We start from the raw sequence: 19,133 nt of genomic DNA, 5'->3' as shown, positions 1-19,133 counted from the left end.
AGACCAGATTTTTTTCACTACTGGAAGAGTGCTGCGGATTTTCTATATATACCTACTATCCTGAGGATAGGTCCTCAGTATAAAACTCCCGGAAAACCCTTTTAAAAGGGTTATGCCATTATAGATGTAAAAAATGAAAATCAGATATCTTATAGTACATAACATAGCCAGAAGCAGCCCGGTACCTCACATAAAACCAGAGATCACACAATTCATTGCTCCACTTGTTCTGCTAGATTTATTTCAGGCTGGCAGTTCAGGGGGCGTGCCATTTCTCAGGAGGCGTGTCCTGTCTGCTGCAGCTCTCTCCATATCACAGCTCAGGGGGCGTGCCCTGTCTGCTGAAGCTCTCTCCATATCACAGCTCAGGGGGCGTGTCTTGTCAGAAGCAGCTCTCTCCATATCACAGCTCAGGGGGCGTGTCTTGTCAGATGCAGCTCTCTCCATATCACAGCTCAGGGGGTGTGTCTTGTCAGGTGCAGCTCTCTCCATATCACAGCTCAGGGGGCTTGTCTTGTCAGATGCAGCTCTCTCCATATCACAGCTCAGGGGGCGTGTCTTGTCAGATGCAGTTCTCTCCATATCACAGCTCAGGGGGCGTGTCTTGTCAGAAGCAGCTCTCTCCATCTAACTGCCACAACTTCAAGCAGAACATATGGTTGAAGGTATAAACTGAGCGTGTGCGACCAGGTAGATGGAGAAATATAGATAAAAGCAAACAGAAGGTGTTGCTCTACAGCTACATCTCATTGAATAGCTCGGTAGCTATACTAAATTTCATGCAAATTACAAAAGTATTCAGACCCAGGTACTGGTTTGATAAATGTTCAATATTGTTCGTGGCACAACCCCTTCAACAATGCCCAATGAAGCATCAGTTGTGTGTGGTTGAAGGCCAGTGTACCAAGACATGCAGACTTAAAAGAAAACTCTCCTTTACTGCACATTTCACAGTTAAATAGCATCTGTCAGCAGTTTTGTACCTATGACATTGGCTGACCTGTTATATGTGCACTTGGCGGCTGAAGGCATCTGTGTTGGTCCCATGTACATATGTGTCCAGACATTGCTGAGAAAAATGACGTTTTAATATACGCAAATGAGCCTCTAGAAGCAACGGGGGCTTAGCCGTTGCACCTAGAGGGTCAAATCTTTCTGCAATATCCTAATGCCTGGTCCTGTAAAAGCGGAGAGGCTGGGGCAGTTTGTGTTCTGGAAAATTTGCTTTATGTTCTATATTGTGCATTTTTCACGTAGCTCTGGCTCCATTGAGGTAAATGGGGCTTACGTGAAAAAAGGACGGCATCTGAATGCAATACTGATGGTTACTAGGAGATGTAAATTGTTATTCTTCAGTTTTTCTTCGTGCACGTAAAAAATGCACGCAATCCGTATCGGCCTTATGAAACCGTAGGACCGGCTTACATAGCCCAACTGATGCATCTTTTTTTCAGCTTGAAATGGGGTGAGGGACATAAAGGAATTCTATATACCGCTACCTATCTTACTATTGAAGCAGAAGAACAAATGTACTGCAGTGCAGTCACAATACTCTCATATCTCTTTTTTTTTTTTAGTTACAAAGGAAACAGAAGGAGAAGACAAATTTGTCAAACCTGATAAAAGAAATGGAAGATCGTATTCAAGCAATGGCTGACCATCTTAAAAATGTCAGACAAGAGCTGAACTATACACAGGTAATGGGCAATGTTATTATCTGGAACACAAAGGGACATTCCCACCTTCTAATGTTATCGAATATTGCCATGATCTACCCTAACTTTCTGAAATCTGGATCAAGCCCCTTGTCACATCATAGTTAAAGGGGTTATCCAATTCTAAAAATGCCCCCCACAATGCCTGGGCCCCGCCTATAGATCCTACTTACCCATCATCACTCCGGATCCCTGCACTGCCGCTGATGCAGGCCGCGACGATGACCATCCCCCTTGCATTCTGGCCAACTCACCAAAACCAGTCATCTCGTAGACAGATTTTGCTGCTCTACTTTAAAGAGAGTCAACAGTTGTGACCTAGAGATAGGAGACATGGAAGCCTATTAGACCTTTGTGTATGTTTTTAGTATCCGCATCACCGTGGAGACATTTTAATCTGGCACATGCCGCTATCGGAAGCGCCCTCCACTTTTTTCAGTACGCGCACAACATCCACCCCCTTCTCTCCAGTGACCGCGCTAGTTTCCATCCAGAATCTCACTACAGCTGTTCCTCAAGAGCAGTAGGGAAAGGTTGTGGAGAGCTTCCTGCAGATTTCCCTATCTCCTATGTAGAGCTGTCAGCAGTTTTGCAGGGTCCCTTTAAAGGGAATGTATCATCAGAAAATGACCCTTTGTCTAAATCACGTTTTTATGTTTAACATATTTTTAAAGAATGTTTGATGATGTTATTTTTAATTTTCCATGCCCAAACCTTAAAATCCTTTAACACTATGCCTAATAATTGGCACCACTTCTTGGTCTATACAGATCAATTTACTGAAGTTATATATTATTCTAAACCTGCCTGTAATGATATCACCTCTGTGTATAGATAAGACAGGATCCACCATTCACAATAGGCGATTGTCACAGCTTCTCTAGTCTTTCCTTGTACAATGACCTCTGCACAGCTCACAGAACATGCCTAGAAAACTCTCCATAGGTGTCAATGAGGTCCTCTCCTGACCATTATGTCTGTGGCCCATGGGGCTGCTGTAAAGCAATTTTCTTAATAGGGTTGCAATGGGTATCGAATTATCGATACCCAATCGATACTTTTGTACCAGTATCGATTCGATACCGGGATTTGCCTTTTACCAATATTAGGCTGCGCTACTGCAGTGCCTAGTATCAGAGAACATGGAGCTCGCTACTCTCAGCACGCGCCATTTTCTCCTCAGCAACACAGGGGAGACTAAAGCAGTCTCTTCCTCCCCCCCCCCCGGGCCGCTGCTGCCGCCATTGACAAGTGAAAGGGGAAGAGAAGGGGAGGGGCAGTGGCCACAGGGTCCTCTCCCCTCCTCCTCATTGGTGGCAGTGGCAGTTCCGATGGGAGCCCCAGCAGTGTAATCCTGGGGCTCTGATCGGTTACCATGGCAGCCAGTACACTAAACTGAAGCCCTGGCTGCCATAGTCGGCTCCCTGCTGCAGTGTGCACAAAGCCCAGGGCAGCAGGGAGAGTGTGAGGTCCTATTCACCCTGATAGTGCTCTATCAGGGTGAATAGGGCAAGGGATCAAAAGATCCTAGGTTCGTGCCCCTAAGGGGGGGAAATGTAAAAAAAACACCAAAATATTAAGTATAAATCCCCCCTTTCCCAATTTTACATATAAAATATATAAAAAATAAATAAATAAATAAAATATTACATATCGTCACGTCTAAAAACTCCAAACTATTAAAATCTAAAAAACATCTCCTATGCAGTAAACACCATAATGGGAAAAAAATAAATGCGCGATTCTGCATTTTTTAGTCACCTTGTCCACCCAAAATATAGGATAGGACTGTTCGATTATGGGCCGGAAGTTCCATAAAATGTGGAATGCACGCATTTATGGTATCGAAATTGAATTCAAATTTTGGGATCGTGACAACCCTATTTCTTCATACTTTGTAAATGCTGTTAAGAACAGCTCAGGCAAGATGGCTGCCCCCAATAATGGTGTTCAAGAAATAAATTTAAAAAAATCTGTAATCAGAAAATAAAAACTGATTCGAAAAAAGGATGTGTGTTACTATCTGGTTTCAACTGGCAGAGGAAATTTTTGGTGACACATTTCCTTTAAATCCTTATGTATGCAATTGAAATCATCCCTTTTCACTTAGATTTTAGAAATGTTGAAGCCTTATGTGAGCAGTAACAGCAGACCTGCTTTGTGAGTTGTAGGTAGCAGTGAACATTGAGGAAACATTGAAGCTAAACGCACCTTTTCTTTTTATTGTGTTTCTTATTGCAGAATGTTTTGTATATGCCCAATAACACAGACAGGTGCCTTTAATGTAACTCTTCTTACAGTCTCTTTGTAGGGCTAGAGAAAAAGAAATTGAAAGTGAAGAACACTTTAAGACTCTCACTGAAAGGGAAATTGGGCGTCTTAAGCAAGAAATCCATCGTCTTGAAAATGAGCTGGTGTCCTTGAGAGAAAAGAAAAATAGTCAAGAAGTAAGAATTATTTGCAGATTAAATTTTTCTTTTCACATGATTATGTATTCAAGGTAATGCTGCTGTAAAGGTGTTTTCTTTAGATACAGACATTGTATTTCCGAAAATAATAGGAAAATCCAGCTCAAGAATGGTGGAAAAAATTCGTAGCTTTATTGCGGCATAAAATCTTCGACAGAAACAGGAATTGTTCGGTTGCGCGTTTCAGACCACAAACAAATATCGGTCCTTCCTCATGACATATCGAACTAGTAATGGGACCGCACCATATGAGCAGCTCACACAGCGGTCCCATTACTAGTTCGATATGTCATGAGGAAGGACCGATATTTGTTTGTGGTCTGAAACGCGCAACCGAACAATTCCTGTTTCTGTCGAAGATTTTATGCCGCAATAAAGCTACGAATTTTGTCCACCATTCTTGAGCTGGATTTTCCTATAATTTTCGAATCTACTATTACGCATCCGTGCTTGACTGGTGAAGGGGAAGGTGAGAGCTGCTCTGTGCTTAATGTGAGACATTGTATTAAGGCTACTTTCACACTAGCGTTCGGGTGTCCGCTCGTGAGCACCATTTGAAGGGGCTCACGAGCGGCCCCGAACGCATCCGTCTGGCCCCAATGCATTCTCAGTGGAGGCGGATCCACTGAGAATGCATCCGCCTGCCAGCGCTCAGCCTCCGCTCCGCTCAGTGAGCGGACACCTGAACGCTGCTTGCAGCGTTCGGGTGTCCGCCTGGCCGTGCGGAGGCGAGCGGATCCGTCCAGACTTACAATGTAAGTCAATGGGGGCGGATCCGCTTGAAGATGACACAATATGGCTCAATCTTCAAGCGGATCCGTTCCCCATTGACTTTCAATGTAAAGTCTGAACGGATCCGCTCAGGCTACTTTCAGACTTAGAAAATTTTCTAAGTAATAATGCAGACGGATCCGTTCTGAACGGATGCAAACGTCTGCATTATCGGAGCGGATCCGTCTGATGAAACATCAGACGGATCCGCTCCGAACGCTAGTGTGAAAGTAGCCTTAGTCTGTACAATACATTACAGAATTCATTATAGAAATGGAACACAATGGGTATTGGAATTTAATGCCTTCAAATGTTTATAACTTTTTTTTGTATAATTGAATCATCTCATGTAAAGTGGAAAGTATTCAGAGTCCACAATAATAGATGTGTCTAACGGACAATGGTTGTGGATCCACTGTTTAGAGCTAGAATGCCCTCAAATACCCCAAGGTGACCAGCCATTGACTGCAAGAGATCGAGGTAATTGACTACGCGCCCTTTGAGAGCTGGGAGATGTGTGCACACCCTATGGGGAACAGAAAGAGGCCTTGCAGCCCGGTGCTGGCTGTGGTCTCCAGAGTGGGACACTTACTGGAAGGCAGAGGAGAGCTTGTGGGGACTGACCGCCAAGATAGGTTAGTGAGACAGCAGTGGGCACACAGCAACGCCATGACAACTCGCTTCTTATATGTAAACTGTCTGTATGAATTCCTGTACTACAAGTACAACGACTTTACTTTTATCCAAAATTGAGTAATCTTGAAGTTTTGTCTTTTAAATCTGGGCTAAAATCAGAAGACTAAGCTGAAAAAAGTAAAAAACAATGGCAGATTTTTGGTTACTATTTCATTATGGGTAGTCCTGTCTTCCTTGAGCCTCTGTACCATTACAAATACATTTTATATACATTTTTATCAGTTTATAAGTTTGGCGTACAGGTTCGGGTTATCAAAGATCCCGTTATGGCCAGCATAGACTTCTATGATGATGGAATGCAATACAGAATGCCTCTTATAGGCTTCCGTGGTGCATGCCATCATAGAATTCCGTTATTGTCCATAGTAGCGGAATACATAACGAGATTCTTTGATAACTCGAACCTGTACGCCGAACTTGAAAACACGTTCGCTCATCCCTACTCATAACCCAGCATCCATTAGGCCCTGTTATTTTCTAGAATAGCAGATTCATAGATAATTGTGCAGCTGTCGGTCAAGTGTCTGCTGTCTTTGACAGCCAAGCATCCGGTAAGAGCACCCGGTAGACTGTTTGTATATACACAGCGCTCAATTGTGTATACAATAAAGGAAGAGGTACTACTAGTCTTCATTGGTCTCAGCAGACGTCTTCACTGGAACAGCTGTCATGTGACAGAACGACTGGTTCTAACTAGACCAAGGACAGCTCTGATTATGACAACAGTTTTCAGGGCTGATTTCCACTTTAAGGCTGGGGCTAAACTTAGGGTGCATTTACACCAACAGATTATCTGACAGATTTTCTGATTACACACAGATCTTTTGTTACACACTCCAACTATTGGTCTGATCGGGCAGAAATTGGTCATATAATCTGTTGGTGTAAATGCACCCTTAGACTTTTTATCATCCTACTAAAACATGGAATTAGAAAGTCTTCAGACCCTTTCACTTTTTCCAATTTTGTTATGTTGTGGCCTTTTGCTAAAGTAAAAAAAATATTGAATTTTCCCCCATAATTCTGCACTGAACCCATAATGACAAAGTAAAAACAGAATGTTCGATATCTTTGCAAATTTATTAAAAAGGAAAAACTAAAATATTGCATTTACATAACTATTCAGCCCGGTTGACCATTGGGTTCTTGGTCACCTCTCTTACCAAGGCGCCGTCTCCCCCAAATTACTTAGTTTGGTGAGACAGCCAGCCCTAGGAAGAGTCCTTTTTGTCCCAAAAGTCTTCCATTTAACAATTACGGAGGCCTCTGTGCTCTTGAGAACTTTCAGTGCAGCAGAAAACTTTTGTAGCCTTCACCAGATATGCACCTCCACACAATCCAGTCTCTGAGCTCTATGGGAAGTTCTTTCCTCCTCATGGTTAAGTTTTTGCTCTGATATGTATTGTCAACTGTGAGACCTTATATAGACAGGGTCCAAATCCTGTCCAGTGACTCAATTTACCACAGGAGGACTCCAGGCAACGTGTAGAAACATCACAAAGATGATGAAGAGAAATCGGAGGCCCCCAGAACTAAATTTCAATTGTTGTAGTAAAGAGTTAATTGGATAGATCTGGATTAACCTGTGCAATAAAGAATCAGGGCTCAAGATCGTTAAATTCCACACATTTATTCTCTGAGTCTTTTATTTTATTTAGAATAACATATTCAAGGCTACACAAAAACTGGAGAACTTGAAATGTCAACTGAATTGGGACCAGCAAGCTCTAGAGGCCTGGCTTGAAGAATCTGCTCGTAAAGATGAAGACACTGTCGCCATTCAGAAATACTCACAGAAGGATGAAGGAAAAATTAAAGTAAGTACATTTATATGATTTTAAAGGGTTTTGTTCACTAGGATGTGCCATCACTTTCTGACTGGTTGGGACCTGGCCCATCTAAACCCATTCAGATGTTCTAAATGTATCTATAATGCAATTTGTATTTCTTCCTATAGGTTATGTCCCTGCAGATTGAACGGTTGACTGTGGAGTCCAACCACAAACGTAAACTTTTGGATAATGAGTTGACAGAGACTATCACTACACAGGTATTTATTTTTACAAGAATTTCTATGATTTCAGTGCTAATAGACATGCAGTGTACCCAGTGAGAGTCGGCTTACCTTTAGTAAACCCATTTAGTTCTTTAATGTAGTTTTTTTATTCATGTAGGTAGCTGCTTTCATCCTAGAGCACATCCATGTGCCACATTCTTAGACACAAGGCTCCACGGGAAAAAGGGAGGCTTTGTGTGGAAGGGGGCATGACCTAAGATGCTACACTGCACACCAATATTGTGCCAGAATTGTAGTAGAGTCAACTCAAGCTACACAGTCTAAAGATCCGCCAGCATCAGCCAATGGGATAAATTTGGCGCAGTTTTATTATGTCTAGAAATCTGGATTTGAAAATCTGCCCCCTATGATTTAAAACATACCATTCTGTATTGAAAAAATGCCTAGTAAAACATACATAAAAGGAAGTAAAATCGTACACAGAATGCAGATACCACTAAAGGTAGAAGATAACATAGAGTATACTAGCATACTTGTAATGGAGAGAACACATTTTGAGCAGAGACTGACAAAGTCTAAACTGCCAGTGGTGTCTGGTCAATGATCACACAGCCAGGGTGGGGCAGCCTTTATTTTGGGTTCTGCAGCACGGACACAGGGTCACATTAATATTGGGTTGCGTCTCCCCTTGCTGAGATACAGGCTGCCACTCTGGCATGGTAATGGTCATACAGATGCTGGATATCCTCTTGTGGTATGTCATTCCAAGCTCAGCTCATTCACATTTCCGGGTGTTCTTTCTTCATTTTCCGGTAGTGTATATAGACTTATTGTACCATAACCCACAAGGGAATAATCCTCATAAAATTGACACTTAGAAATTTCTTGGACTTAGGCTACTTTCACACTTGCGGCAGAGGGATCCAGCAGGCAGTTCCGTCACCGGAACTGCCTGCCGGATCCGGCAAAACGTATGCCAACTGATGGCATTTGTAAGACTGATCTTTCTGGTGTTATCCGGCAAAACGGATCTGGCATTTATCTTTTTCACCTTTTTTTCGGTCTGCGCATGGACGGATCCGGCATTCTGGTATTTTGAATGCCGGATCCGGCACTAATGCATTCATATGGAAAACAAATGCCGGATCCGGCATTCAGGCAAGTCTTCAGTTTTTTTGGCCGGAGATAAAACCGTGCAGAACTCGAGCAGACCCCAGTGGTATGGGTTCAGTGTATAACATCCTGCTGTAAAAGTGTGAAAGCTCCCTCTAGTGGTGGCTGCAGGTACAAAGAACACCATGTTTCCAAACGATGTGTATGTAGGGGATTTGGAGCTCTATATCAGAAAACAAAACTTTAATTGGCATAAAAATATTTGAAGACATTGATAAGCAAATAATGCTGAATGTATTCTGATTCAGTGGCTCAGTTTAAGCGCGCCTCATTCAGGTTTCCAATGGAACGAGGTCTGAGTCTTGTGACTTAAAGCCTTGCTTTCAATCCCGATAGCCACAAAAAGGGAGTACTTTGATCATGGGGCTTTCACAGCTCCTAGTCTCCTATTCTCAGACCTTTCAAGATGCTACCAGTGGACATCATTACTTAGATATGCTGAGCTTCTCTAGGTTTGAAAGCCTAACAGGACATACATTTGCTGCAACTTTGCTATGGATTTCCTGAGGAACCCGCTCTACAGTATGTATAAATAGGAAATCTGCAGATTTTCTTTGCAGCCTGTTTAAATCTCCTCCACTTTGCTGCTACTGTAAAATGCTGCAGAGTTACCCCATGTGTGGGCGTACCCTAAGGTTAGTTTCATAGTACCTAGTAGTACCTCGTTTATAAATGGACTATACTTTTTTCATTTACTACCATGTAACATCTGGTATTAGAAATACTTCTTTATCTATAAATGAGACCTCTCTCTGAATACATCTGGCAGGAGCTACATCATAGATGGATTTGTCTTGCAGATTGAACTGGACAAAGCAGCTGAAGATTTTCGAAAAGCGCACTCAGAGAGACAACAGCTGATCCAACAGTGGGAAAACACCATTGATCAGATGCAGAAAAGGGATAGAGAGATTGATCAGTGTGCACTGGTAAGTACAGATGAAACCTTTCACAATATTATGCACCAGTCATTTTAGGATCTACATATGGGATATGCAAAGAGGCAGTTGGCTTTAGGCTACATGCACACGACCGTTGTGTGTTTTGCGGTCCGCAAATCGCGGATCCACAAAACATGGATGGCGTCCGTGTGCGATCCGCAATTTGCGGAACGGCACGGACAGCCTTTAATATAACTGCCTATTCTTGTCCGCAAAGCGCGGACAAGAATAGGACAGGTTATATTTTTTTTTTGCGGACCACAGAACGGAGCAACGGATGCGGACAGCACACGGAGTGCTGTCCGCATCTTTTGCGGCCCCATTGAAGTGAATGGGTCCGCATCCGAGCCGCCAAAACTGCGGCTCGGATGCGGACCAAAGCAACGGCCGTGTGCATGAGGCCTTATAGATAAAGGGACACTTCAATACTTGAATTGCTGACCTTCATTGCATCAAAATTGCATTTTATGGATTTCTTCTGTTGCTTTTGTTATTTTATATATACTAGAGCTACTTTCATTTCTTATCCTCGTGGACATCCTCTATAAATTCCAGTTCTGGGCTTCTATTTCTCACTGTGTGAAGGATATATCCGCACAATGTAAATGCCTTCATATTTGGAGGCAACTTGCCTTGATGTGCTTTGGGTCTGAAATTTGAAGAAAAAATAAATAAAAATGAGGTAGAAGATTCTCAATAAAATGGATATGAAAAATGACAAATTGTAGGTTAGACCGCCTCTTAAATGGTTAGTTTTAGGTTTTAAAAGATATTACACCATAAATGTCTGATAGATGTGGGTTCAAAATCCACATCTATCTATGACCAGAATGGGGGTCCCTTAACAAATGGAGAGGGAACCACACATGTCTGCAGCAGTCTAGCATTCTCCATAAAAGAAGCACTTGGGGAAACATTTTTTTATTGATTCATCCATTTGTAATCCACATGAGGTAAATAGCAGCGATTAAATTTTCTTACTGAGCGCTTAATTTGTGATTTTATCAGAATAAATCTATTCCTTTGTTGTACCATGTGACTTTGACGCTTTGCTTTTTACAGGTTTCCTTGTCTGGATTGGAAGTGACTCTCTATACGCCTTCCTATAAAGTCTCATTCACACGTCAGTGTTCCACGGACAGCACAAGTCTCCTTTCATTTTAATGTGTGTATTCAGACATCCGTGTTTTAGCACGGTCTGCGGGTCAGTGTTTTTAGCACTTGTCCATATTCACGGATCCATCGCACCCATTATAGTCTATGGGTCCATGAAAACCACGGATGCAATCCATGTTTCACAGTTCATTAGGAAGAGATGCTTTGAATTTTTTTTTTCAGCTGTGCAGTGTCAGTGAAACACGGATGACACACGGACAGCAAAAAACGGACACATGGACCCAACACGGATCCTTCACAGACAGCTTCACGGATGCATCACTGACCACCTTTTCACAGATTTTCACAGACACTGATGTGTGAATGAGGCTTAAGACTAATTTCATAGGAATGCAAAAAGAGACTGACTTCCAGTGCATGCATAATGACATATGAGTCAGAGTGACATGGTAAAAATGGATGAACGCAGAGCGGAGTTCTCCAATAAATTCTACGCAAATTAGGTGGGCAAACATTCTCAGATTTTTTTTTTCCCTTAGGGTACTTTCACACTAGCGTTTTTTCTTTTCCGGCATTGAGTTCCGTCATAGGGGCTCAATACCGGAAAAGAACTCATCAGTTTTATCCCCATGCATTCTGAATGGAGAGAAATCCGTTCAGGATGCATCAGGATGTCTTCAGTCACTGAACAGCGTTTTGGACGGAGAAAAATTCCGGATCAGTTACCAGAATGACATTGAAATGTATTAGTGCCGGATCCGTCCTTCCGGATGACATACGGAGAGACGGATCCGTTCTTGCAATGCATTTGTAAGACAGATCCGCATCCAGATCCGTCTACAAATGCTGTCTGTTTGCAAGCAGGTTGCCGGATCACTCTGCCGCAAGTGTGAAAGTACCCTTACTCAAATATATTAGAGTGGAGAGAGCCGCACACACGCGCAGCAGCTGCCTCACTATGGGGGCCATGTGTTAGGGTACCCCTGCTCTGGAGGTAGTTGTCGGTCCCAGAGGTTCCCAGACATTCATTGGATATTTTTTAATCTGCCATAATGTCCAAGATGAAAATACCCCTTTTAACTTCCTTCTCTTTTCTGTGGATCATAAACTATACAACAAGAGTGATGAGACATTCTTTCATTTAATTTAGCAATTGGCCAAGGTGAAACAAGAATTACGAGAAAGAGAAAATATTATAAAAGAGAAAATCCAATTTCTGAACAGCGAAATAGAGAATAACAAGGAATATGAGAAGAAGATTTCCATGGTAGAAAGAAAGGCTGCCAAACTGAGGCAGGACCTTCAGGAGCAAGAGAGCATTCGAAGTCAACTACAAGATGAGGTATGGTGGAAAGTAAATGTTCTTCATTACTAGAGTTGAGCGGACACCTGGATGTTCGGGTTCGACGAGTTCGGCCGAACTTGAAAAAAAAGTTCGGGTTCGGGACCCGAACTTGACCCCGTACCCCATTGAAGTCAATGGGGACCCGAACTTTTGGGCACTAAAATGGCTCTAAAATAGTCCTGGAAAGGGCTAGAGGGCTGCAAAAGGCATCAAAATGTGCTTAAGAGCATGACAACTGTTCTGCAAACAAATGTGGATAGGGAAATGACTTAAAATAACATAAAATACTGAAAAATTAAAAATAACAATCTGGATCTAGGAGTAGGAGGTTGAGGAGGCGGTGGATGTGGCGGTGTAGGTGGAAGCGGCGGTGAAGGAGGAATAGGTAGCCAATATTGATTTGTGTTATTTTTTATTTTTAAATTGGGGTATCCCCCAAAATATTGGGACATAGAACAAAATAAAACAAAGAATAAGTGCACTTGAGTACAAGAATGGATGGTTGAGGCTGGTATAAATGTCTATTCTGCACAAGGTACGGACAAGTCCTGTGGGATCCATGCCTGGTTCATTTTAATAAACGTAAGCTTGTCCACATTGGCTGCGGCCTGTGATAATGCTCTCTGCCGTGCTAAACACACGTTCACACTATACACTGGCTGCAGGGCAGGTCAGCACCTCCAAGGTATACAGGGCAAGCTCTGGCGATGTGGACAATTTGGAGACCGAGAATTGGAATGGGGCAGAACCATCAGTCAGTACGTGTAGGCGTGTGCACAGGTACTGTTCCACCATGTTGTTCAAATGCTGCCTCCTGCTAACACGCTCCAGGCGAGTGTGTTAGCGGCGTTGCGGCGAGGTGACAAAGCTTTTTCACATGTCGGCCATGCTAACCCTGCCTTCGCCTTGTGCTTCCACTTGTCCCCCGGCGTCAGTCGGGAATGCTGTCAGGAGCGCATCTACCAGCGTGCGCCTGTAGTCGCGCATCTTCCGATCACGCTCCAGTGAGGGAATTAAGGACGGCACATTGTCTTTGTAACGGGGATCCAGCAGGGTGGCCACCCAGTAGTCGGCACACGTTAAAATGTGGGCAACTCTGTTGTCGTTGCGCAGGCACTGCAGCATGTAGTCGCTCATGTGTGCCAGGCTGCCCAGAGGTAAGGACAAGCTGTCCTCTGTGGGAGGCGTATCGTCTGCGTCCTCCGTATCCCCCCAGCCACGCACCAGTGATGGGCCCGAGCTGCGTTGGATGCCACCCCGCTGTGAACATGCTTCATCCCCATCCTCCTCCAGTAGTGGGCCCTGGCTGGCCAAATTTGTACCTGACCTCTGCTGTTCCAAAAATCCTCTTTCTGAGCCACTTCTAAAAGACTGGCCTGAAAGTGTTAGAGATGACCCCTCTTCCTCCTCCTCGTCCTGGGCCACATCCTCTTACATCATCGCCCTAAGTGTTTTCTCAAGGAGACATAGAAGTGGGATAGTAACGCTGGTAACGGCGTCATTGCCACTGGCCATGTTGGTGGAGTACTCGAAACAGCGCAACAGGGCACACAGGTCTCGCATGGAAGCCCAGTCATTGGTGGTGAAGTGGTGCTGTTCCGCAGTGCGACTCACCCGTGCGTGCTGCAGCTGAAACTCCACTATGGCCTGCTGCTGCTCGCACAGTCTCTCCAGCATGTGCAAGGTGGAGTTCCACCTGGTGGGCACGTTGCATATGAGGCGGTGAGCGGGAAGGCCGAAGTTACGCTGTAGAGCAGACAGCCGAGCGGCGGCAGGATGAGAACGCCGGAAGCGCGCACAGACGGCCCGCACTTTATGCAGCAGCTCTGACATGTCGGGGTAGTTGTGAATGAATTTCTGCACCACCAAATTCAGCACATGCGCCAGGCAAGGGATGTGCGTCAAACCGGCTAGTCCCAGAGCTGCAACGAGATTTTGCCCAGACCAGGCCTGAGGCTCGAGGCTCACTGGCAGCAACCACTCGTCCGTCTGTTGTTCTATACCCCGCCACAACTCCTGCGCGGTGTGGGGCCTGTCCCCCAAACACATCAGTTTCAGAACGGCCTGCTTACGTTTACCCCTGGCTGTGCTGAAGTTGGTGGTGAAGGTCTCTCGCTGACCGGATGAGGAGGTGGTAGAAGAGGAGGAGGAAGACGGGTAGGAAGAGGAGGCAACAGGAGGCAAAGAATGATGCCCTGCGATTCTTGGCGGTGGAAGGACGTGCACCAAACAGCTCTCCACCTGGGGCCCAGCCGCCACTACATTTACCCAGTGTGCAGTTAGGGAGATATAGCGTCCCTGGCCGTGCTTACTGGTCCACGTATCTGTGGTTAGGTGGACCTTGCCACAGATGGCGTTGCGCAGTGCACACTTGATTTTATCCGATACTTGGTTGTGCAGGGAGGGCACGGCTCTCCTGGAGAAGTAGCGGCAGCTGGGAACGACGTACTGTGGGACAACAAGCGACATGAAGCTGTCCGTCTCCACCAGCCTGAATGACAGCATTTCAAAGGCCAGTAGTTTAGAAATGCTGGCATTCAGGGCCAGGGATCGAGGGTGGCTAGGTGGGAATTTACGCTTTCTCTTAAAGGTTTGTGAGATGGAGAGCTGAACGCTTCCGTGTGACATGGTGGAGATGCTTGGTGACGGAGGTGGTATTGTTGGTGGCACATCCTCTGTTTGCTGGGCGGCAGTTGCCAACGTTCCTCCAGAGGCGGAGGAAGAGGCCGAGGCAGCAGCAGAAGAGGGAGCAGGAGGGGCCTGAGCCCTTTCTTGGTTTTGAAGGTGCTTACTCCACTGCAGCCCGTGTCTCGCATGTAGATGCCTGGTCATGCAGGTTGTGCTAAGGTTCAGAACGTTAATGCCTCGCTTCAGGCTCTGATGGCACAGCGTGCAAACCACTCGGGTCTTATCGTCAGCACATTGTGTGAAGAAGTGCCATGCCAGGGAACTCCTTGAAGCTGCCTTTGGTGTGCTCGGTCCCTGTTGACGGTGGCCAGTAGCAGGCGAACTGTTTTGGCGACGGCTGCTCTGCTTTTGCACCGTCGCCAAAACAGTTCGGCATTATGCCCGACCAAATATCGCTGTAGATTCTGGCGGCTACTGGGACCTGAGGTAGTAGGTTCAGTAGGACGTGTGGCTGTGGCAGAACGGCCACGTCCTCTCCCTGCACCAGAGGCTCCACCAACACCACGACCATGACAGCGTCCCTTATTAGATGTTTGCCTCATAGTTAGCGTTCACAAAGCAAAGTAAAAAGTGGTTAAGTCTGTTAAAAATAATTAACCGCCAATAAAAACCCTGATGTAGGGTATTGCACTAAAAAAAAAATTTGAAACTTTATATGACAGCAGTATTTGTGGCCTAAATTTCACAGTAACTTATGCACGTCTAATCCCAGATGTGCAGTATATTAGAGGGTTTTTTCACCCCAGTAAGCAAAAAGATGTATTTCTGGACTTGCAGATAGCCTGTGCTGGTGCACTATCGTTGCATAAAATGGCTGCCGATTATGTATTAATATTGACAATCTGAAGTAAAAAAAAGTTCGTTTTCAGCAGTAGTTGGCTCAGGGCAGGCTTAAAAAAATTGTGCACTGCACCCACAAAACACATTTGCTGTAGATCGCTGAGTAAAAAAAAGCAGTTCTTGATAAGATTCCTCCCTGATCTCTCCCTCACAGCAGCTGCAGCCTCTCCCTACACTAATCCGAGCAGAGTGACGGGCGGCACTACGTGACTCCAGCTTAAATAGAGGCTGGGTCACATGCTGCAGTTGGCCAATCACAGCCATGCCAATAGTAGGCAATGGCAGTAGGCATGGCTGTGATGGCCTTTTGGGGAAAGTAGTATGACGCTTGTTGATTGGCTGCTGTGCACCCTTTCAAAAAGCGCCAAGAAAGCACCGAACCCGAAGTTTTACGTAAATGTTCGGGTCCGAGTGGCGAAAAACCTACAGTTCGGGTTCGCTCAACTCTATTCATTACCAAAAGCACGCAAGTTGTTTCAGATATCAATTACTACCTTGGTCAGATTCATATCTGCATTGAAGGCTCCGTCAGGAGTTTACTTTATAACTGCAGTTATTTTTTTTTATATAAGATGTTGTTATTTATCTTCATACGTAGCTGGATACACTTAAAGGGACTGTTGATAGGACTGCTACTGAATTAGAAGTCATGCGGGTTCAAGTAAACAACCTTAAAAAAGAGGTCCGGAAAAAGGATGAAAGGTACTGTATACATCAGATAAGCAAATATATATATAATATAACGCCTTCATACTTTCTAATGAAGAATTAGTTAGCTCTAGTCTTTGCATTAACAGACTAAATACATCCAGAAAATTATGTAGTAAAGGTTGTCATGACACAGAGTCTGGATGTGTCATCCATGTTTAGATGTCATGGTGGTGCATATTGATAAAATCAGGTTAGAAACCCCCCACCCCCCTGTTCTTCTCATAGATTGGAGTTTCAGAGGTCGGACACCCCCCACCTATCAGACATTTGTACATAACCTATAGCAGGCCCCCACAGCCGTACTGTGTGTGGCTAATACTAGTATAAGGCTACGTCTACTCGACGACATTCGTCGCGCGACATTTTGTTGCACCAATGTCGCGCGACAATTTTTATAATGGCAGTCTATGGTGTCGCACTGCAACATGCGACATGCTGCGACTGCGACAGTCGCAGAAAATACATTCAAGATGGATTTTTCTGCGACTGTCGCAGTCGCAGCATGTCGCATGTTGCAGTGCGACACCATAGACTGCCATTATAAAAATTGTCGCGTAACATTGGTGCAAAAAAATGTCGCGCGACAAATGTTGCAGTGTAGTTGTGCCCTAATGTCGTCGTGTAGACGTAGCCTAAGGGGAAATGTGGGGATGTACAAGTTCCAATTTAAAGGGAACCTGTCAGCTCCAAAACAAGCCCCCCCCCCGCCCTAACTAGAGTAAGTGGTGTATGGTGTAAGTGACGCAGAGTTCGATTATGTAAATTTTATTTTCATACTCGCTTGCATTCTGACGCTGTGCTCCGACAAACAGCAGTAAAATGCATTGAGAGGACTCCTAAACTCATGCACACGACCGTTTTTTTTTTTCGGTCCGCAAAAACGGGTTCCGTAGTTCCATGTCCGTTTTTTCTTCCGTGGGTCTTCCTTGATTTTTGGAGGATCCACGGACATGAAGGAAAGTAAAAAAAAAAGTCGTTTTGGTGTCCGTCTGGCCGTGCGGAGCCAAACGGATCTGTCCTGACTTACAATGCAAGTCAATGGGGACGGATCCGTTTGACATTGACACAATATGGTGCAATTGCAAACGGATCCGTCCCCCATTGACTTTCAATGTAAAGTCAGGAGTCCCAATTATACCATCGGATCAGAGTTTTCTCCAATCCGATGGTATATTTTAACTTGAAGCGTCCCCATCACCATGGGAACGCCTCTATGTTAAAATATACGATCGGATTTGAGTTATATCGTGAAAACTCAGATCCGACAGTATATTCTAAGACAGAGGCGTTCCCATAGTGATGGGGATGCTTCAAGTTATAATATACTAAGAACTGTGTACATGACTGCCCCCTGCTGCCTGGCAGCACCCGATCTTTACAGGGGGCTGTGATCCGCACAATTAACCCCCAGAGGGGTTAATTGTACGTATCATAGCCCCCTGTAAGAGATCAGGTGTTGCCAGGCAGGAGGGGGCAGACCCCCCTCCCTCCCCTGTATTTAATTCATTGGTGGCCAGTGCGGCCTCCCCTCTCCCCCCCTCCTAATTAAAATCCCCCCCCCCCCCATCATTGGTGGCAGCCATTCTGCACTTATGCCCCCGCACACAGCTGCTGGGGGGGGGGGGGGTAGACATACAACGAGGGGGTTTGGAGCAGCCGAATTCTCAGAACTGAATAGGACAATGAGAAACAGCCAGGGTTCAGGCGGTTCACAATTTTCTGCTTGAAAGGCTGTATAAAAGCCACCCTGAATATTTAATAGGGACCTACACCCAGGATCTGCCGCCTGCGAGCCCGTCACCCAGTGTGACCTGCTGGCTGACATCAGGCTTCACAAATGAATAGGAGGCGGCAGAGGACACAGGGTTCAGGCACCGCTATTACTGCTTTGTGTCCACGACCAGTCTGTGACTACCCCTGACACACAGGGTCACTGTTCTTCAAGGAACTGTCCATTCTCACATGACTGAAGGTAAACCAGGGTCAATTCTTCAAGGAACGGTCCATTCTTCCATGACTGAAGGTAAACCACTGCGTAATGAGACTTCCGATCGGAGTCCCAGTTTAATCGCTGGGACTCCGATCGGTAACCATGGCAACCAGGACGCTACTGCAGTCCTGGCTGCCATGGTTACTTAGCAATTTTAGAAGCATTATACTTACCTGCGATGTCTGTGACCGGCCGGGCGCTCCTCCTACTGGTAAGTGAAAGGTCTGTGTGGCGCATTGTAACCATGGCAGCCAGGACTGCAGTAGCGTCCTGGTTGCCATGGTTACCGATCGGGGTCCCAGCGATTAAACTGGGACTCCGATTGGAACTCTCCGCTGCCACCAATGATGGGGGGGGGGATTTTAATTAGAAGGGGGGGAGAGGGGAGGCCGCACTGACCAATGAGTTAAATACAGGGGAGGGAGGGAGGGAGGGAGGGGGGGCCGCACTGGGGGCCGCACTGGCCACCAATGAGTTAAAGAAATATGCCACCAATTTCTCAGATGAGACAATCCCTTTACGTGTTTTGCAGGACAAACTGGTTGAAACGGTGTCATAGAGCATCTGAGGGGTTAATTGTGCGGATCACAGCCCCCTGTAAGAGATCGGGTGCTGCCAGGCAGCAGGGGGCAGTCATGTACACAGTTCTTAGTATATTCTAA

General features: G+C 45.2%; 1 protein-coding gene across 1 annotated transcript in view; it reads left to right on the top strand.

Moving 5' to 3' along the window:
• The window catches only part of CCDC39 (coiled-coil domain containing 39), a 63,207-nt gene that overhangs the window by 2,887 nt on the left and 41,187 nt on the right, over window positions 1–19,133 (top strand). Inside the window, exons 2-8 of the mRNA XM_040428274.1 lie at window positions 1,578–1,697; window positions 4,016–4,162; window positions 7,309–7,467; window positions 7,608–7,700; window positions 9,641–9,769; window positions 12,048–12,239; window positions 16,369–16,472. Coding sequence (XP_040284208.1) covers window positions 1,578–1,697; window positions 4,016–4,162; window positions 7,309–7,467; window positions 7,608–7,700; window positions 9,641–9,769; window positions 12,048–12,239; window positions 16,369–16,472 — 944 coding nt within the window. The remainder of the gene's footprint in view (window positions 1–1,577; window positions 1,698–4,015; window positions 4,163–7,308; window positions 7,468–7,607; window positions 7,701–9,640; window positions 9,770–12,047; window positions 12,240–16,368; window positions 16,473–19,133) is intronic.

The sequence above is a fragment of the Bufo bufo genome, chromosome 4 (genome assembly GCF_905171765.1).
Source record: "Bufo bufo chromosome 4, aBufBuf1.1, whole genome shotgun sequence".
Classification (NCBI taxonomy): domain Eukaryota; kingdom Metazoa; phylum Chordata; class Amphibia; order Anura; family Bufonidae; genus Bufo; species Bufo bufo.
The sequence above is the reverse complement of the archived record's forward strand: the minus strand, read 5'-3'. Positions and strand labels throughout refer to the sequence as shown.